Below are 21,086 nucleotides of genomic sequence, written 5' to 3'. Positions count from 1 at the left end.
AAGCTTCCAGACCAGCTCGCTCTGAGGTGAGAAGAGCCGTACCCTCTGCCTTAAAGGAGAATTTCTTTGGACACAGGTACTGGGCATGTGGTCTGTGCGTGCTGAATGGGCTGGTTTTGACTGCAGGTCCTATCTGACGGTGGCCTTCTCACGTCATGGTTTTTCCCCTACTTTTTTTTTTTTTTTCTTAAAGATTTTATTTATTTGACAGAGATCACAAGTAGGCAGAGAGGCAGGCAGAGAGAGAGGAGGAAGCAGGCTCCCTGCTGAGCAAAGAGCCCGATGCGGGACTCTATCCCAGGACCCTGGGATCATGACCTGAGCCGAAGGCAGAGGCTCTAACCCACTAAGCCACCCAGGCACCCTCCCCTACTCGTTTTATGGGTGAACCCCAGATGTGTTCTGACAAGCCAAGCTATTACCTCTGCCTAAAAGACCCACGCAATTGTGGGGTCAAATCCAGCTTGAGTGATGGCCTTGTGCAAATTCACAATCCGGTTTCTGGAAACTCCTCTCATAAATCCACTTGTAAACACATAGGGAATGTCATGTATTTTTTTTTTAAGAAAGCTCTACCCTGGGGTGCCTGGGTGGCTCAGTGGGTTAAGCCGCTGCCTTCGGCTCGGGTCATGGGTCCTGGGATCTCAGGGTCCTGGGATCGAGTCCCGCATCGGGCTCTCTGCTCAGCAGGGAGCCTGCTTCCCTCTCTCTCTCTGCCTGCCTCTCTGCCTACTTGTGATCTCTGTCAAATAAATAAATAAAATCTTTTAAAAAAAAAAAAAAAAAAGAAAGCTCTACCCCCATTGTGGGTCTCAGACTCATGACCCTGAGATCAAAGAGTCCCATGCTCCAACAACTGAGCCAGCCAGTGCCCCCAAAATGCCACTAATGTTTGACTCCCTTCCAGTTTTCCAAAAAAAATGGAACTTCCTGGGGGAGCCTGGGTGGCTCAGTCGTTAAGTGTCTGCCTTTTGCCTTTGGCTTGGGTCATGATTCAGGGTCCTGGGATCGAGCCCCATATTAGGCTCCCTACCTAGCGGGGAGCCTGCTTCTCCCTCTCCAGCTCTCCTTGCTTGCGTTCCCTTTCTTGCTATCTCTGTCATAAATAAATAAAATCTTAAAAATAATTTTTTAATTAAAAGAATGGAACTTACTAATATTAATGCTTTTTTCAAAAAGTTTTATTTTTAACCTTTGATAATAAAACAAGATAATCACACAAATATGCAGTTAAAAAAAATACAGTGACATCTTTATAACTACTCCCCCCAAGGTCCAGAAAGAACTTTGTCAGCCATCCACAGCCCCTCTGGGTGTCCTATCATGATGACCCCTTTCTGCCCCACAAAAAAAATAGCCGCTGTCCTTTTACAGCAATGTCTTTTTTGTGTGTCTCTTTATAGTTTTATTCTCCAAATGTGTGTCTTTGTCACAGTTTAGTCCACCATTTAAAAAATTTTGATTTAAAAATGTTAAGTCTGTCAGAAATACAGAAATCCTAGAGTAATGCTTGAGATGGGATGGAATTCCCCACCATTATTCCTTGGAAACATCTGGCAGGTTCTTTTATATTTTATTTTATTTTATTTAGCTTTTTAGAGAGACGGAGTGTGCAAGCATGAGCGGGCGGGAGAGGGAGTGTGGGCACAGATGGAGACAGAGAGAGACTCTTAAGCAGGCTCCCAGCCCTGCATGGAGCCCGATGCAGGGCTTGATCCCACGACCTTGAGATCATGACCTGAGCTTAGGTCAACAGTCGGATGCTTAAGTGATTGAGCAACCCAGATGCCCCTGCATCTGCAGGTTCTTTAGTTAGAATCTGTGATTTTTTTTAGGGGTACCTGAAGAGCATGCGACTCTTGATCTCGGGATCGGGGTTGTGAGTTCAAGCCCCACGCTGGTTGGAAGTCTTAAGAACAAAAACAAACAACAGAAAAGCATCTTCGGTTCTTTCTCAGTGGACATTTTTACTTGCTTCCCAGAGTTCTTTCAGCAACCTCTTTTTCTCTAGGGTTTCCTTTGCTCTTTTTTTCCTCTCTTGCTTTTTCCTCTCCGCCTCCTGTTTTTCCTTGTAAACAAGACTGTTTTCACCATTGTAGAAAATATCCAGTTTCTCTTGGAGGATTTTCCGAGCGAGCTTTCTGTTCTGATCGACCGATCTTGTCTGATGGCACTGCAAGAAATGATATTTTGTAATGTCAAAAAGTTTGTTCTGGGCGGGACCTCAGAAATTGTTGAATTTGACCTAGTCATTCCACAGATGGGAATGGGCCCAAGAGGCAAGTCTACTCCATCAAGAATTCCAGTGAATCCATGGGCGCCTGGGTGGCTCAGTGTGTTAAAGCCTCTGCCTTCAGCTCAGGTCATGATCTCAGGGTCCTGGGATCGAGCCCCGCATCGGGCTCTCTGCTCAGCAGGGAGCCTGCTTCCTCCTCTCTCTCTGCTTGCCTCTTTGCCTACTTGTGATCTTTCTCTATCAAATAAATAAAATCTTTAAAAAATTAAAAAAAAAAAGGGACGCCTGGGTGGCTCAGTTGGTTGGACGACTGCCTTCGGCTCAGGGCGTGATCCTGGAGTCCCGGGATCGAGTCCCACATCGGGCTCCCAGCTCCATGGGGAGTCTGCTTCGCTCTCTGACCTTCTCCTCGCTCATGCTCTCTCTCACTGTCTCTCTCTCTCAAATAAATAAATAAAATCTTTAAAAAAAAAAAAAAATTAAAAAAAAAAAAAAAGAATCCCAGTGAGTCCGTGACGGAACGAAGACCATGCGCCCTCCTTGCTGCCTCTTCCTAGCCTTCACCTTGTCCTAGCTGCTCAGCTGTATGTGACTTTCTTGGTGATGGTTTTATAATTAAGAGTGTTGCTTTGGGGCGCCTGGGTGGCTCAGTGGGTTAAGCCTCTGCCTTCCGCTCAGGTCATGATCTCAGGGTCCTGGGATCGAGCCTCGCATCGGGCTCTCTGCTCAGCAGGGAGCCTGCTTTCCCGCTCTCTCTCCGCCTGCCTCTCTGCGTACTTGTGATCTCTGTCAAATAAATAAATAAGATCTTAAAAAAAAAAAGAAAGAAAAATTGTTGCTTTGGTCAGAAGCCGAGATAGCCTTCCGGTAACATAAAGTCCCCAGACAATTTTGAAAATATCAACTGATATGTCTAGCTTGTGGCCCAGGTAATAAGCCCTCTGCACCATTTATAAACGTAAAATTCTGACTCAGGGAGGACGATAGCATCTGTTATTAGTCAACCAAACTGTTGATCATGTCATCCCTGAGTTATTAAGGGCAAGTGCCTTTTGGAAAACTGTTTGATAAAAAACTCTCTGAAATTAGAGCGAGAGAAAAGTACTGAAAGCAAATCTGCAGGGAGTTTATAAGAGTTAAACAAAAATCCCATCTCCGAATTTTCTGGGTTGCTCATGAATGACGCTTTTTCTCAAGGAGGAAGACAAAAGTGGTTGAGGTTTTAACTGATAGGTAGGCTCTTGGCTCAAAAAACTTGGCAGTGAAGAACAGTTGTCACGAGCACAGACTTTGGGCTTGGTCTGGGCTGAAGCCTGCAGCTTGTAGGATCTTGGGCAAGTGACTTAACCTCTCTGTGCCTGATTCCACAGCTGTACCTTGAGGAAGACAAGGCATGAGGGCTCAGCGAGGATGAGGACTGTGTGCGGAGCTGTGCCAACCAGGGCCTACCCCGTCTCTGGTATGTGGAAAGCCCACATTGCTGTCTCTTCTCGGGGCTCTCTGGCGACTCAGAACAGACTAGCAGTTAGTTGTACTGAGAGGCAGCGGGGGCCACTACTAATCAGGAGACGGGAGAGAGCATTCCAGTATTCCTAGGGGTTTGGGGTGTGTTGAGAGCTGGGTATATTCTGATCAGAGATTTTTTTTTTTAAAGATTTTATTTATTTATTTGACAGAGAGAGATCACAAGTAGGTAGAGAGGCAGGCAGAGAGAGAGGAGGAAGCAGGCTCCCTGCTGAGCAGAGAGTCTGATGCGGGGCTCGATCCCAGGACCCTGAGACCAGACCTGGGCAAAAGGCAGAGGCTTAACCCACTGAGCCACCCATGTGCCCCTCAGAGATTGGTTTTGAGGTAAAGAAGGATGACGCCTCGGGCAGCCATGCGTCGCGTTTTTATCCTGAGGGCTGGACCTGCTCTGCCTGGGTTACCGCACTCCGAGAAGGACAGGAGTCCTGGACATTGACCAAAGAGGGGACCAAAGCAGGGATATCTACCTTGACGACGATGCCGGAGGGGACGTGCCTCAGCACCACACAGTTGCTGGTTTTGTTGGTGGCCTGGCCCCCTGGGCCGTGCCCTTTCACGAACTGCTCCTCAAGGTCCCTCTCCTCCAGGGGAGGCAGAGCGGGGCGGTCCTTTTTGCCTGCCACCTGCACCACAGTGACTGCTGCTGTCGGCGCGAGCAGCGCCTGCTTCTCCCAAGGCCTGGGGCTCCCTGGTGCTGGCCATATTCTGGCCAGGGCTGTGGCCCAGCGAAAGCAAGCCAAGGGCCTCATGCAGAGGGCTCTGCCTGTTCGCTACCCAAGCTGGAGGAACAAAAACAGACAGCCTTTCAGGAAGATGCATTTGCTCCTAGGATTACTCTAAAGGTTCTAGGACAACCCTTCATCAACCAGCTCAAACGAGGACCACCCATCCATCCTGTGGGGTGTTTAGGAAGTTAGTGGAGATGGCAAGGCACAGCCTTCTGCAGCCTCGGGCCATCTCCCGGGGTCCTTGCTGCATGTGCCCACCCAGCTCATAAATGTTTTTTTTTTTAAGATTTTATTATTTGACAGAAAGAGCACAAGCAGGGGAAGCAGCAGAGGGAGAGGGAGAAGCAGACTTCCTGCTGAGCAGGGAGCCTGACACAGGACTCGATGCCAAGATCCCAGGATCGCGACCTGAGCCGAAGGCAGATCCTTAACTGACCAAGCCACCCGGGTGCCCCTGATAAATTTTTTCAAACTGAAAATATCTTGGAAGCCCCAGAGGCACTGCCTTCTTGGAAGGAGAAGTCTTGAGCGTGACATTCAAAAGAACGGGGCTGTAATTCGATAAAGAAACACTGAACAGCGTATCAAGCAAGAATTAGGATCCGAGTTCAGCGGCGTTATTTAGGCATTTGAGAATCTTTGAAATCCAAATGTAAAGACGACCGTATGCACGTCTGTCTTCCCGCTGAGCTGACGCGGTCTGACACAGTAAATATCACTATCAATCAATGTCACGATTGTTGTTTTCTCATGTTTCCAGTTTCGTGGATTTGAATGGGAACATCTGTTCCCTCCGACGCACTGCCAGTAACGTGATCCAAGTGGTGCTCCTCCCTGGAACGTTTGGATTTTTCGATTGATTTTTATGAGGGTGCCTGCGTGGTCCGACATGCCACGCAACACGAGTGACACGAGGTGGGAGAGGGCGAGCCTCTGTCTTCATGGAGCTTAGAGTCTAGTCAGACAGAAGAGGCTAGAAGAGAAAGCAGGATTTAATCAGACTTAAATAGCGACTCCAGACGTAGCAGAAGGCTGGAATGTCTTCGCTGACAAGTGAATGGTGTAGAAGAGTAATAGCTTCCAGGACATGGTGCATCCCACGGGCCTTTGCTTTCTTCCAGGGGAGGAAGGCAGAGCGGGCGGACAGGTGTGTTAGCTCTTTTCAAAGATGGGTCGCCTCCTCTTGCCAATAGGGACAAGTCACAGCGTGGGCCTGTTTTCTCACCGGGAAAATGGGTGAACAAGCCCTTCTTTGCCCGTCCTGCACAGGCTTAAGGATCAGAGTGGGGAAAAAATAATCTGGAAAGAGCTTTTGTTGAATCCCTTTGAAGGCATGAGACTGATATTTAGCAAAATTCCTGTCGCTCGGGTGGACCATGGGAACGAGGAACGTGCTACTTGCTTCCTGCTCCTTGATCCAGGATGATGCAGGCGCTAAAAACAGATGGACTGTCCTTTCTAACAAATGCTCCCTTTGAGGTTCTAAATAGCTGCTTTTACCATTTGAAACCTTGTAAGTTCTAGCTGAGGGCCAGGGGTCTCTAACCTAGGTAGGAAGTGGTGTATACCTGAGCCAGCGCCCTAAGCCAAAAGTAGCTTAATCACGCACCAAAGAATTTCAGCAGGTTTGCGCTCGGCTCATTTCCCTTTCGCCCCCGTCAGTTCTGGCTGCTAATGTCTCAGAGCCCATGCTGGTCTCTAACAAGGTTTGAGGATGCTGACCGCAGACGCAGGCTAGTGGGCACTGCTGCCTTATAAATATGTACATTTCTGTTATTTTACGGGTTATCTCTCCGAGTAATCAGTTCAGCTGGTCCTGAGAGGATCCTGGCCATCTTTAGAGCGACAGTACCGTATTCTTAACCCATCTCTTTATGGAAAATAAGTGTAATGAAATGTACTTTTCAAGCCTGATGCCAATACTAATTTTCAATCCTGTGACATGGACGTGATGGCCTAAACTGGTAACTTCTCTCCGAAAAGTATGGCATTCAGGATGCGGGTCAGTCCCGGGGGTCGGGCAATTAATGTGGTGTCAGGAAGATGCTCAGCGGCGGCTGTGACGGGCTACATTTTGAAACCGAGCATGCCAGGGAAAGGGGCACTTTAGAAAACTGGTTTTGTTTATTGTGTGAAGTCTTTTGGAAGTACGCTCAGGGAAAAGATAAATGATAAACACCAGCATTTTTCTGAAATCACTGCAACAAAGAATCCGCTCCCCTGTAAATGATTAAGTGAATGAGACCCGAGTCGATGTCCGAAATGTCCCTTCCCTTATTTCTGCTTTTCAATCCGTACAACAAGATTTCTTTGTGTACCAGACAGCATCGAGTCCCTGGATCGGATTCATTATGGAACACAAGCTGGGGGCCTCCCCTGGGGTTTCTCTTCCGCTAGTTAGTAAATCTGACCAGGCAGGACAGCACTGGAATAGAGTGCGGCCACAAAGAAAGGAAGTGAGTCTGAGACGAGGCGAAACTCCCAGACAAAGGGCGGAGAGGAGAACGCTTTTATCCGCTGCTTTGTCCCTGGCCCGCTGTTTCAACTCTCTACCTTTCTGGCCTAGTTTGGGGCTGACAAGCACCCTGGAAGGCCTCCCACCCAAATGGAGTTTAAGAAGGTCCCCGGTGTTCAGTTACTGGCTGCTTTGTTTAACAGCTAATTCCAACAGCCAATCGGGCGATTCACAGTACTTTCTGTATCTCTGGGAGCTTTGGCTCTACTCCAACGACTGCTAAAAATGACCAGCGCACCCATGGTTCCATTTCCCCAAAGCCTAGGGAACACGGACTCGGTTTCAGGTTTTGTGATACCCACAGAGCTAACTCAAAAGTCTTCGGGGGACAATAAAAGCAGCTCAAATCAGAGCTCATCGTGACATTAAAAAAAGAGCAACAGAAAAATTGTGGTAAGAAGTGCTGGTAAGGGGAAACTGGGAGTCATGACAGTGTGCCCCGTTTCCTGCCTGTTAAGCGTGCGTTTCGATTTGGGGCTGGCTCTGCACCCTCGCTTCCCCTCGGCCCTGCTTTTCCTCTGAGGACCCGTCTGTGCTCAACAGCCTGACTGCAGTTTGGCTTAAAACCTCTCATTGTCCCCCTTCCTTCCCACTGGGTCAAGTCAGAGATGATAGGGTGTTAGAACTTTCCAAAAGGGAATGCTGATTTGTTCAATCAATATTTTCAACATCTGCTGTGTGCCAGGCCTGGGCCTCGGGATGCCAAGGAGCCTGTGGCATAAAAATTAAAGATGACACCAGGGGTGCCTGGGTGGCTCAGTGGGTTAAGCCTCTGTCTTCCACTCAGGTCATGATCTCAGGGTCCTGGGATCAAGTTCTGCAGCAGGTTCTCTGCTCAGCAGGGCACCTGCTTCCCTCTCTCTCTGCCTCCCTCTCTGCCTACTTGTGATCTTTGTCAAATAAATAAAATCTTAAAGAAAAAAAAAAGATGCCCCTAAATACGATCCATGCCAATAGCTGGGTTGGAGAACAGGCTACAGAGCAGTGGTTCTCCAACCTCCTGGGCCCCTAAGTCACTTGGAGGGCTCATGCCCCCTTTCTGGAGTTGGAGCCAGCCACCACATGTTCCCTCCTCAGGCCCCCCACCCCAGTCAGCCCATGCCTAGGAAGACGCCCGGCTGCAGGGATTCCTGCATGCTGAGATCTGGAACGTGGCCCGTGACTGCGGCACGGTAGACCAGCAAGGTAAGGCTCCCTTCCCCAGCAGCTCTAACGCTCCCAAGATGGGGAGGGGCTCGGTCATGGATCTCTTTGAGAGGGGAGGTTATCTCAATCTGTTTGCAGGAAGTCCTAGGATTTCAATCTCTGGACTCACCTTCTGGACGCCATGTGCCCCAAATTCACTGCTTAACTATTTTTTTTTTTTTTTTTCCTGAGAAAGAGAGAGAGCTTCTCTGAGCCACTACTTGCATGGTTAGCTCAGCCTTGTAGAAACTTCATCAAGTCCCACCAAGGGAACAGATGTGGAGGTGAACTGAAATGGGGCTGCTTTAGGAAGATGGCTGGGGAAGCTCTCACTGAGCACATTTTCATGAGCAAACCCCCTGGGGGGGCGGTTCCAATGGGTCTGGGTGGGGCCGGAGACTCCGCATTCCTAACCAGCTCCCAGGTGAGGCTCCTGCCTCCAGGAGTGCCACAGCCAAAGGCTTTGAGCAAAAGGTGCTTGCCTCAATGGTGGCTCTTAGAACCACCGGACGACTGGATGGGAGCCCCTGAATAATGATGGCAAAGACGGAGGAAGGTGGGAAGGAAATTAATGGGAACAGCAAACATTCACAGGAAAGAATGATACCAATACTGACCTGAGCTAACAGAAGGTGAAATGGTAACAAGGGGATTGAGAAATGAGGTCATCTGAAAAAAGAACACTGATAACGTTTCTGTTACATTAGTGTTCTAGAACAGCCCTGTCCAGTATGAACGTAATGTAGGCCATGTGTGAAATTCTAAATTTTCTAGCAGTCATCTTAAAAACAGTAAGAAGAGGGGCAGCTAGCTGGTTGGTGGAGCACGTGACTCTTGGATCTTGGGTGCAGATCAAGCCCCATGTGGGGTGCAGGGTAAAATCAAATCTTTAGGGGTGCTGGGTGGCTCAGTCGGTTAAATGTCTGACTCTTGATCTCAGCTCTGGTCTTGATCTCAGGGTTGTGAGTTCAAGTCCGAGTTGGGCTCCACACTGGGTTTGGAAGGTACTTAAACAAAATTTAAAAATCTCTGAAAAATAAAACAGTAAAAAGAACCAATGATGGGGCGCCTGGGTGGCTCAGTCAGCTAAGCATCTGCCTTCGGCTCAGGTCATGATCCCAGGGTTCTGGGATCGAGTCTGGCATCAGGTTCTCTGCTCAGTGGGGAGCCCGCTTCTCCCTCTCCCCCTGCTGCTCCCCCTGCTTATGTTCTCTGTCAAGTGAATAAATAAAATCTTTAACAATAAATCAATAAATCTTTAAAAATATTTATTTATAAACTTATAAATATATATTTATAAATAATAAAATATTCATTTTAATTTATTAACCCAGTATATCCAAAATATTACTTCAACATGCAGTCAATATGAAAAGTATTGCATTTTGTTATATGAAGTCTTCAAAATCTGGGGTGTCTTCAATGCTGCCGTATCAGACCATGTAGCCCCAGAATCTTGCTCCTCATTATGGTTCAGAGAGCAGCAAAAACAGCCCCACCTGGAAGCTCATGAGGAATGGAGACTCTCAGGCCTGACCCCAGACTGTCTACATGAGAGCCTGCCTTTTATGAGGGTCCCTAAGTGACTCGGAGATGCATCCCGAAGTCTGAGAAACCTTGTCCTAGAATGTAGCAACTACTAGCAAGTTCTTCAGCTGCCGGGACAGACACTTTCAAAAGCGGTTGTTTCTTCTCTTTAAGGAGCTGAGGCCAGGGGCGCCTAGGTGGCTCAGTCGGTTAAGCATCTGCCTTCAGCTCAGGTCATGTCTCAGGGTCCTGGGATCGAGCCCCGCATTGGGCTCCTCCTTTCCTTCTCCCTCTGCCTGCTGCTCTGCTTACTTGTGTTCTCTCTCTGTTGAATAAATAAGTAAAATTAAAAAAAAAAAAAAAAAAAAAGGCAGCAGCAGCCGAAGCCAGAATTCTGGAGTGATTACCTGCTTGGTCCCGGTCCTGTTTTCCCTCCCACAATAGGAGAGAAAGGGACAGGTCTCAAAACAATGACCTCCTCAATGGGGCAGGACCAAACCCTGAACTAAAGACAGGCTGATGTACACTGGTGCAGCTTGAAAAAAGACAAAATGGCCAGCTGATGGCACCAGAAGCTAAGCGGGAGAATGATTTTCTGAGAAATGCTTAAGCATGATCCATATTTTTTTATTCATTTATTTTAAAATAAACACTTTTTTTAAAAAAGTTTTTTTTAAATTTGAGAGTGAGTGAGCCCATGCAGGGGGAGCAGGCTCCCTGCTGAAGAAGCAGCCTGATATGGGACTCGAGCCCAGGACCCTGAGATCCTGACCTGAGCCGAAGGCAGACGCGTCACTGACCGAGCCACCCAGATGCCCCCAGAATCCATGTTTCATAGTATGTTTTGGAGCTTACCCCCTGCAAATTGGGAGTTAAGACAAAGCAGCCGCTTCCCGGCCCCATGTAGCTCATCCTCCCGTTCTGGTTGGTCTGCAGTCCTCCTGGGGGCTCAAAACACCCCTGAAGAAACCCCCAGGGGCTGCGGCTCAGGCCTGAAACTGACCAAGTGCCTTCCTGAGCATGGGGTTTTGCTCTGAAGATAAAGTACCTTTCACTCACAGGAAGTGCTGGCAGAGAATTATTTCTCCGATCAGACAAACATCATAGATTGAGCAGGAAATGCCACACTGGAGACTGCGCTGGGTCTGCTTTCAATTTAACAGGCTCCCCGCCGCAGAGTTCAAGAGACAACTAATGAAGTAGATAAAGAAAAAAAGCTTTCTATTCATACAACACTAACACCCCATTCAGCGTTGCTTTTTTTTTTTTTTTTAAATCCAGAAAACTCTGAACCCCCAGAGAATTACACCTGTCCTATTTGTGTGCATTGCTGTGACTTTCTTCTATTTACGGCATCTAACAGGAACTTTATAATTTTATCAACTACACTGTTAAAATAAAACAGAAACACATAAAAAAGCAGCAGTAATAACAATCTACATGTCCTTAACTTCTCGAATGCCTCTATTGTCATGAATGATACCTTACTTTTGTTTAGGACCCAAATGCTTCATATTTGACACAAATAAAGAAAAGGGATTATCTCACAAGTCTTGGAAGAATGTTAGATATTCTATTTTGGGGGGCGCCTGGGTTGCTCAGTGGGTTAAAGCCTCTGCCTTTGGTTCAGGTCATGATCTCAGGGTCCTGGGACCGAGAGCCCATTGGGCTCTCTGCTCAGCAGGGAGCCTGCTTCCCCCCCCCTCTCTCTCTGCCTGCCTCTCTGCCTACTTGTGATCTCTGTCAAATAAAAAAAAAAAAAAAAAGAAAATAACAAAAAACTCGATACCTAGATATTCTATTTTTTATACTAACCTTATCCTTCTACCTTTACCTTTCATAGTATCTCTAGATCTGTCCTTACCCTACCTTCTTAAAAGTGTTAGCTCATTTTCCTCAACTTTCTCTTCTGGAATTTTTTTTTTTTTTTTTGGTCCCTGAAAGGCCACACTGCTCTGTAGTCACTGTCTTGCCTTCATGATGTATTCACTGTGCAACTCTGGCCACGTTTCCTCATCTGTAAAGTGGAAGTAATACCACCCAGGGTGAGAAGAAAAACGTACATGTCTCCACAAACATAAAGCCCTGAGGGGAACTCTGAATCGCTAAACTATAAAGCTGAAGAGCCTTTGACTAACACACCACATAAATTGTGGTCTCATCCCATAAACATAATCTGAAACTGATTATTTCATAGGCTTTTAAATATATATATACATATTATTTTAAAAATTTTATTCATTTATTTGACAGAGAGAGAAAGAGCACAAGTAGGCAGAGAGGCAGGCAGAGGGAGAGGGGGAAGCAGGCTCCCTGCTGAGCAGAGAGCCCGATGTGGGGCTCGATCCCAGGACACTGAGATCATGACCTGAGCCGAAGGCAGAGGCTTAACCCACTGAGCCACCCAGGTGCCCCTCATAGGCTTAAAAAAAAATTTTTTTTAAAGTAATTTTTATACCCAATGTGGGGCTCAAACCCATGACATGGAGATTAAAGAGTCACATGTTCTTCCGACTGAGTCTGCCAGGTGACCCTTGGTAGACTTGTTTTAGAGCTCAGAGTGAAAAGGCATCTAGAACAGTGAGACCTGCAAATTATTTCATTTGGTAGGGTCCAACTTTTTTTTTTTTTTTTTTTTTTTTAAATTTGACAGACAGAGATTGCAAGTAGGCAGAGGCAGACAGAGAGAGAGGGGGTAAGCAGGCTCCCTGCTGAGCAGAGAGACGGATGTGGGGCTGGATCCCAGGACCCTGGGACCACGAACTGAGCCAAAAGCGGAGGCTTAACCCACTGAGCCACCCAGACACCCCAGGTAGGGTCCAATTTAAGAAGTACTTGAAAACCATGAAATTACCAAAGACGTGCTATTTGGTGAGGTCATAATTGTGGTCTATGAAATCAGGTCCCTAGGAGATAATTATGATGCCAAGAATACAGTTTGACTCTCCCAACAGGCTCACACTGAACAGTAAACCATGTCCTTCATCTAGGCAAGTCCTGTTTAAACATGGAGATCTTTAGTGTAAAGACTCTTTAAAGATCTTTAGAGTAAGAAAAATCATGAAGGACAAGAAAGATGACAAAATTTATATTGTAATATACATCTGATGACTTCATGTTTAATGATTAAGCCATATATTTCAAGTTTTAGAGTTCCTCTTTTTTTTTTTCCTCCCTGCTGTGGAGAACTGGTCCCCCAAATGAAAAACAGTTCACCAAATGTGGCAAGCCATTATCAGTCATTATCACTGCCCTGTGTGGTCTTATCCCCATCAGTGTGAACGATCTCCACTCAAAAGTCAGTTTGAAGCCTTCAAGGTGAAAGAGATCCGTGAGCAATTTAATTTATAATAAAGAAAACCATAGTAACCATACCATCATAAAGACCATAAAATAGTGGTGTCAGTTTGCATACAAGTAGTGCAAAATCCCCAGGATGGAAGGTAGGTTTAGATCAGATGAACAGCTATTGTACTTAATATATTTACTGGAATTTCTGAAGCCTCCTACTTGTTTTCTATATTCAGAAATAACGTCTATGGATTTTAAAAACTACCCTTTTAGCTGTTTATAAAGCTTTTTCTCTTTAGTCCAATGAGGCAAAGGCAATTTCCACTGATTTTTTTAAAATTATGACCCTTCCAAAGAGCTTAACCTAAGAAATACGGTGTGAGCAACCTTACCAAAATACTTCACTACATCAGTTCATTAACAAGGTAACTTGGTTAGCCAGAATACCACTACTGAATACATTGGCTTATTAAGACATTAATAGATTAAAAAGTTACCTAAAACCACCCAAGAACAAAAACCCAGAAACCTACATGCTCAAACCGAACAGAACCCATCTGATTTTGTACGCAAAAGTGAACATCTCCTGCCTCTTCCGTGGTTAGGAAATAATTGCTAGTACTCAACGTAGTGGTTAATATTCTTCTTGTAAGGAAACACAACTCTGTCTGCTTGACGATGTTTCAGTAATTCACACTTCTCAGTTCTTCCAAGTGTAAAAGATCTATGATGTCTCAAATAACAATTCTGTGACCAATTGTAATTAGTAATAAAACTTTTTTTTTTTTTTTTTGGTGGGCTTGAAACATGGTCAGTGAAATCAGAACCATGTACTTAAAATCTGTTTGATATTGGTTAGGTATGAGCATACTATTGACTGATGGGACTCACACAATGGGGCGGGGTGTGGATTAAATTTAAGCTTGAAATCTTCCATACACAGATGGGGGTTTGGATATGGACTGAATTTTTACTGTTTGAGACGTAGTTGTTAGGAGGCTCAAAGGAGATGGAACACCTCGCAGATCTGTCATTCCTGCCAATGTGGACCTGTCCACATGACAGGTCCAGTGAAATTCCTTTACTTTGAGCCCAGGACCCCTGGAGGGCAATCTAAGAGTTGGCTTTAAAGGTCAACTAGTCTTGGGGCGCCTGGGTGGCTCAGTGGGTTAAGGGTCTGCCTTCCGCTCAGGTCATGATCCCAGAGTCCGGGGATCGGGCCCCGCATGGGGGCGGGGGGGAGGGTGTGTCTGCTCAGCGGGGAGTCGGCTTCTCCCTCTGTCCCTCCCTCCCATCCTCTTTCTCACTCACTCTCTCAAAGAAATAAATCTTTAAAAAAAGAAAGAAAAAGGCCAACTAGTCTTAAGAATGTGCAGCGAACCAACAGAATGAGATGGCCTGGGGCTCACAGGGAGGGACACGAATTCTCTGCGGTCCTTCCAAAGGTGCTGACGCCTACCATGTGCCAGCCTAAAACCACCCGCTGCGTGCTGAGAGCTCCATAAAGCTCTGCGGGAACAAAGTAAATGAAGATAGTCCATTTCTTCTTGGGCCTCAGGGCAACTGTTTTCTCTAGGCCGCTGGGCTGTGCTCCGCACCCCCTCCCCCGCCCCATCCCAGTCCTTGAAGAACCCCAGGGCCGACCGCCAGCAGCCTAGGATAAACCAGGTGCAGAGAAAACTTAGCTCGGCGTCTGGGCCTGCTGCACCCCACCGCCAGCGGGCCATCAGGTCTATGGGCTGCACGGCTCAGGGTCGCAAGCTGGGATAGTCAGGCGTCCCAGCTCCCAGTCCTCTCTCCATAGTCTTTGACTTCCGTGGGCAACCGCAGGGGCGACCGGCTTCTCCACGGACGCTTACCTGGCCACAGGCTTGGCCTCCCACCCGCAGCGTTCTAGGGTAACCGAACCAAAGCCGAAGGTGGATCGCAGGCGCGCTCTTGGATTTGCGCACGCGCAGTACTCTCGTCGCAGCTTCCCTCACTTGCCCCAGGCTCATTCTTACCAACTGCGCATGCGGCAAGCGGAGGCTTCTTTCCGGGTGGCATCTGTAGGTTCCCAGAGAACCAATCAGACCAGAGGATTTGACAGAAGCCCCGCCCCCTCCCAGTTCCCAGGCGTCTGACCTCCCTCTTTGGCGCGAGGGGCGGGAAGGAAAGGGGCGACCGAAGCGCGCGTCGGGGATCGGCCGTCTCCGCCCCCTTACAAACAGCCAATCGCGAGCAAGGTGCCGGGCGCGCGCACGCTCCCTCGAGTTTAACGGTCGCGAGAGGCCGCTCGTCCGACCCTGACATCGGCTGTGGGAGCAGCGGCCAGGTAAGCGGTCGCCCGCCTGCGGGGAGCCTTCGGCCGCGGGGGTATGGGTTTGAGTTCTGAAAGACAAGGCCTTAGCAGAACCCCAAGCCTGGTGGTGGATTTAGGGCGGGGGAGGGCGACGACCAGACGACGCAACCCCCGCCGCATCCCTCCGGTGTGTGGGGGCTTCGGCCGCGGCCGTGTGCCTTTTCTAGACTCAGTGCCCTTGAGTGACACCTGCGCGGTCCAATCGCAGAGCGCTTCTTCCCCAGGGGCGGGGGGCTTGTGGGATTTTTCTTCTAATTCTCTTTTATTTATTTATTTATTTGTTTGTTTGCTTATTTATTTGTTTATTTATTGAGATCTTCCTTATTTTCCTTGGTGTGCTTTGGGAATCGCGATGGTAGTTGCTGGACTGGCGGGTTTTCTTTCCGCCTTTTGCTGCCTCCAGTTGCGGCGGCTGCATTCGGTGGTTCTCCCTCCCGGTCCCACTTTGACCCGAGAGCCACCATCAGCAGTTGAGGGCTGACTGCGAGGGCGAGGTGGTCGGGGTCTGGCCTCAAAACCTCGGGAATCCTCTCTTCCTTACCCGCTCAGGCTCCCGGCAAAGCCCAGCGCCGGGTTAACTTTTATAGTATCAGCAGCCCCCGAGCTGGTCTTTTTTTTTTTTCTTCTTCCCCTCTTTCTTTTTTACTAGGGGTCTTGGGGACCAAGAGCGTGACATTTCGTTACCGGCAAATATAAACATGGCTCTGTGCTTATATCCATTGTCCTTCGAGTTTTGTTTTGTGTGTGTGTGTGTGTGTGTGTGTTTGTGTGTTTGTTTTAATTTTGCATTCAGGTCGGGGGTTTCTCCCCGCCTTCCTTCATTCCCTCCCCTCACGCCCCCACCCCCCACCCCCGCAGAAGCATCTTTGCATCCCAAGTGGTTTTTCATCTGCATCTTCTGCATCCGGGATTACCTCGGCTGGCGGACATACTGGATGGGGTTGCAGATCCATATCCCTGGGGAGCTTGTATTTTCCTGGTAGAAGAGCAGGTGATTTGAATCCAGCGATTTTCGTTGCCAGGTGGAAGATGCAGCCCCGGACTTTTTCAATACCCCGTTTGTGGTGGGCGATGGGCTGAGCCCCCGGAGAGAAATCCATTGAGGTAGTCCTGTTACCCTTGGCTTTCACATAACCTTTCTCCCGGTGGAAATGGTTCCTTTAAGAGCTGCTGTTTTTTCGGGTTCTGCTTTATAAACCAGGCCTAGAAAGTGGGAACCTAGTGGAATCAGAATGGTAGATAATTTTCCTTCTTTTGCACTCCCTAAGCTGTCTTGTAAACAGCATAGATTTTTTTTTTTTTAAATTTTATTCTTCTCTTGTTCCTTCACTTAAAAAAAAACCCCGAAAACAAAAACCGCACACAAGAACATGAATTCCCTAAGAAGGAAGCATGGTGTTTGATTTGTTACAGCTAATTTGTCTCTGTACACCTAGCATCGGTTACCTGCATCACTTGAGCAGTTATTTTTAGTTGACCTGGCAAATAGTTTGTTTTTAGACAGGTAATAAATGCATAGAGTAGTAAAGGCTATGGTAGCTCTAAGTGCATTTCTTCCACTCCTACCTTCTAGCCAGTGGAGAAACAACCATTGAATTGTCTGTGTTTAATACCAAATTAAATACTAAGTAGTTCCAATTTACCTGTTCGAAGTATAAATTAACAAGTATGGATCCTTCAGTAGAACTTATTAAACAAATGAACAAAGCATGTAAGTGTTCAATTGTTACATAGTAGAATTGTGTTTAGAATCTTATTAAACACATAAAATTCTGAAATACTACCTGCAAAAGAAGAATGCAACTTTTGCCAAATCACCCTTTTTTTTGAGCGATAATTCACATAATATAAAATACATTCTTTTAAAGTGTACAAGTCACAGGTTTTTTGTATATTTACAGACAGGTTGTGCAACTATGTAATTCTGGAACTTTTCATCATCCCAAAAAGACACTCCATACCCATTTTTGGTCAGTACCATTGTCTCCTTCCCCCACCTTCTGGCAGTCATAAATCTTTCTGTCTCAAGAGATTTGCTCTTCTAGATTTTTCACATAAATGGAATCACACACTAGGTGATCTTTTACTGAGCTTCTTTTACTTGAACCTAATAGTTCAGTGTTTATCCACATTATAGTATGTATCAGTATTTTATACCTTTTTATGGCTGAGAAAGACTCCATTATGTGTATATATATATATATAACATTTGTTTATTCATCAGTTGTTGGACACATCGATTGTTTCTGCATTTTGATTATTATAAATGCTGTTGCTGTTCTTAATGTAGACATGTATAAAAGGATCAAGGTTTCCAAAGTAGTGAAAAGACAGTTGCTAGGTTTAGTGGCTTTTTATAGTATTTTTTCCTCCATTCATTTTCAGACTCTCTTGGGAGCTTAGGATATTTCACAGTTCTGAATGTTAGCAACTGAAAATGCCTGTAGACGATGAAGCATCTGAAGATGACTCGGATTCAGTTTCTTCAAACACTGAAAGAACCTACATTTTCAAATAAGAGAGTATAACGATTTCTGTACAATATGGAAGATTTTGATTTGGTGAAACCTTTACGAAAACCTTCATCTTCTGTAGAATCTGATATAAAAAGTTCTCCCCAGTCTTTTGGACTGAACTTAAATACTAATAGGTAAGAATGGGATAGATAGATTTAAAAAAAAAAATGTAACAACAAATCAAAATAAGTTTATTTGCATAGTTTATCCAAGTAGTATCATATACTTATTTGTTCGCATTTAAATAACAATGACAGCCCTCTACCAGGAGCTGTTCAGGGATTAGTTAAGAATAGTTTCAGGGGGGCGCCTGGGTGGCTCAGTTTCTTGATCAGTTGTCTTCCTGAGTCAGGATCCTGGAGTGGCATCAGGCACCCTGCTCAGTGGGGAGTCTGCTTCTCCCTCTGAGCTTCCCCCTCTTATGCTCAACTCTCTCTCATTCTCTCCTGTCAAATAAATAAACAAAAACTTAAAAAAAATTATTTTTAAAAAAATTTAAAAAAATTTTTTTAAAAAGATTTTATTCATTTATTTGCAGAAGCAGAGTCACAAGTAGGCAGAAAGGCAGGCAGAGAGAGGAGGAAGCAGGCTCCCTGCTGAGCATCGAGCCCTATGGGGGCTCGATCCCAGGACCCGGGGATCATGACCTGAGCCGAACGCAGAGGCTTTAACCCACTGAGCCACCCGGGCGCCCCAATAAATAAAATCTTTGAGAGGAAAAAGAAAAAAAAAAAGAATAGTTTCAGGGGCGTCTGGGTGGTTTAGTTGTTAAGTGTCTGCCTTCAGCTCAGGTCGGGATGGAGCCCTGCCTTGGGTTCCCTGCTCAGCTGGGAGCCTGCTTCTCCCTCTCCCACTCCCTCTGCTTGTGTTCCCTCTCCTGCTGTCTGTGTCAAATAAATAAATAAAATCTTTGGGGAAAAGAATAGTTTCAGCCCTTCCCTTTTATATCTTCCACAGATAATGTACTTTTGCATGGGGATCATTGTGAAAAAATACTTGTTTTCCCTTTTTTTGGTAAGATTTTATTTATTAATTAGCAAGAGAAAGGGGTGCAAGCAGGGGGAGAGGGTGAAGCGGACTCTGCCAAGCAGGGGGCCCGATGTAGGGCTCTATACCAGGACCCTGAGATCATGACCGGAGCTGAAGGCAGACACTTAATGACTTAGCCACCCAGGTGCCCCAAAGCATAATTATTTTTATTTATTTATTTATTTAAAGATTTTTATTTATTTGACTCAGAGAGAGAGAGATATCACAAGTAGGCAGAGCAGCAGGCAGAGAAAGAGGGGGAAGCAGGCTCCCCACCTAGCAGAGAGTCTGATATGAGGCTCAATCCCAGGACCCCGAGATCATGACCTGAGCCGAAGGCAGAGGCCTAGCCCACTGAGCCACCCAGGCACCCCAAAGCACAATTTTTTAAAAAATATTTTATTTATTTATTTGACAGAGTATGAGCAGGGGGGAGGGGCAGAGGGAGAGGGGGAAGCAGGCTTTCCATCAAGCAGGGAGCCCTATGCTGTACTCAATCCCGGACCCTGGGATCATGACCTGAGCTGAAGGTAGACACTTAATGACTGAGCCACCCAGGCATCCCTCTTCACACTGTTTTAAAATTTCTGGTAGATTACAAGCATGTCTTTAAAATTTAGTTGCCTAAATATTGTTTTTCTGCATTTTAAAAATAACAGTACAAGTAATGTTTAATATTTCAGAACTACCTTACCAATCTGGGAAGTAGCAATTAAAGTTGAGTACTAGGAAGTAAGCAAAATAAACAGACCCTGAGTGAGTGGACAAAAATAGATAACTCTCCAACAATGCATTTTATGCATTTTCTTTTTAAACTTTCCAGTGTTTGGTTTGTTTTTAATCAGAGCCAGCTTGCTCTCATTTTGTAAATAATCTGACAAACGTGGTTATTTGATTTCTAAATTTCTAATAGCCTAAAAACAGCCAAGAGGCAAAGCCCACTAGAGAGGAGACCAGCTATAAAAGCAGGTACAATGAAGCAAAAACACGGCAGTTTGGGGCCTATTGGTAAAGGGTCAAAGGTCTTTTAACACACCAGATCTTGAAGAGACTGTGTATAATAAATACACTAATTCTTTAAAAAGTTTGTTCATTCTCTGCCTTTCTCGGGAGGAATTTAAGGCAGCTTGTAAGAACATAGAAGATGAGAAAGCAAGGTGAAAGGCGGGGAATGTGTGTGGGAAATGGTCCGGGGAGATGGCTGTCTTCACAATTTGTACCCACGCACTGAAAGTTCGTTTCCTGCAGCACTTGGTGACCCCTAGGAAGAAATCCCTTTTAGAACATAATCTGCCTGGGGAAACCTACATGTGCCTTCCCGTTTCATATTTTAAGATTTTATTTAAAATTAAAAAAAAAATGTTATCTCTACTCCCAACATGGGGCTCGAACTCACCACCCCAAGATCAAGAGTCACGTGCTCCACTGACCGAGCCAGCCTGGTACCCCCTAAATGTGCCCTTTTAATGAAGATTATGTAACTGACCTTGTCTCCCTTTTCATTATGACTAGCAGTTAAATAGGTCAAATTTAGACTTGATTACACAACCATGTAACCCCTTATGGACAACATGTATGTTCTTTCCCTGGAGTTTTTATTACTCCTTGATTCTCCTTGTTATTGTTTTTCTGTTATTTTCGTCAGTGTTGTGTTGTGTGTATGTGCGTGTGTGTGTGTTTTAATGAACTCTTTGTGAAACAATATGGGGTATCAATAAATAAATGAAAATGACCTCTTAGACTGGAATTTAAACATAGTTTATTGTCCTTAATTATGCTTTGTGTTTTTATAAAGCAAATCTGAAATAACTTCCTCTCAAGTTTGGGAAAGCAGTCCTCCTGGAAAGAATCAGTGGTATTTTACACAGTGAATAGGGCTAAATGAATGCTGAATATTTGCTGCTAATTTGCTTGGCACAACTTTTATTCAAAGATGGTGCAAAGATAAGCATCCGCTTATCACACCAAATTAGGGGGATCCAATTAACAAGACTTGACTGCAATTCTGGGCAGTGGAGAAAGAAACCCCACTACAGAAAAAGGGCTGTACTTACAGTAGAGGAAAATAATCCTCCGGAATGATTTAGATTGGAGAAAGCTGGACCTTTTTCTTATCGTACAGCAGAAACTTTTATTTTCTGCTGGTGCTTTGGAGTGTTCTCCCACTTCTGGAGATGGTCTTTCTGTTGGA

At 45.8% G+C, this 21,086-nt stretch overlaps 2 protein-coding genes across 11 annotated transcripts in view; one reads left to right on the top strand and one right to left on the bottom strand.

The window, feature by feature from the left end:
• Positions 1-1,163: 1,163 nt before the first annotated feature.
• On the bottom strand, positions 1,164-14,967 carry MTRFR (mitochondrial translation release factor in rescue). 4 transcript variants are annotated; one of them, XM_044243486.1, is made up of 5 exons: positions 14,869-14,967; positions 10,778-10,909; positions 4,900-5,464; positions 4,231-4,542; positions 1,164-2,173 (listed from the first exon to the last, which is right to left on the bottom strand). In XM_044243486.1, the coding sequence occupies exons 4-5, from the start codon at positions 4,510-4,512 to the stop codon at positions 1,955-1,957; spliced, it is 501 nt and encodes a 166-aa protein (XP_044099421.1). In that variant the 5' UTR covers positions 4,513-4,542; positions 4,900-5,464; positions 10,778-10,909; positions 14,869-14,967; the 3' UTR covers positions 1,164-1,954. The 4 variants fall into 4 exon arrangements, with proteins under 4 accessions (XP_044099421.1, XP_044099420.1, XP_044099418.1 ...); XM_044243485.1 differs by lacking the exon at positions 4,900-5,464 and having other exon boundaries at positions 10,767-10,909; XM_044243483.1 differs by lacking the exon at positions 10,778-10,909.
• Positions 14,968-15,279: 312 nt separating this feature from the next.
• The window catches only part of MPHOSPH9 (M-phase phosphoprotein 9), a 65,596-nt gene continuing 59,789 nt past the window's right edge, over positions 15,280-21,086 (top strand). The window contains exons 1-2 of one of the 7 annotated variants that reach the window (XM_044243482.1): positions 15,293-15,323; positions 17,736-18,000. In XM_044243482.1, the coding sequence (XP_044099417.1) occupies positions 17,894-18,000 (107 nt within the window). In that variant the 5' untranslated portion in view covers positions 15,293-15,323; positions 17,736-17,893. Of the gene's footprint in view, positions 15,324-17,735; positions 18,001-21,086 lie in introns of those variants that run through there. The other 6 variants (XM_044243476.1, XM_044243481.1, XM_044243477.1 and 3 more) reach the window with 6 other exon arrangements.

This window comes from Neovison vison, chromosome 3, assembly GCF_020171115.1.
Source record: "Neovison vison isolate M4711 chromosome 3, ASM_NN_V1, whole genome shotgun sequence".
Taxonomy (NCBI): Eukaryota; Metazoa; Chordata; class Mammalia; order Carnivora; family Mustelidae; genus Neogale; species Neogale vison.
This window is presented reverse-complemented; position numbering and strand designations above follow the sequence as displayed.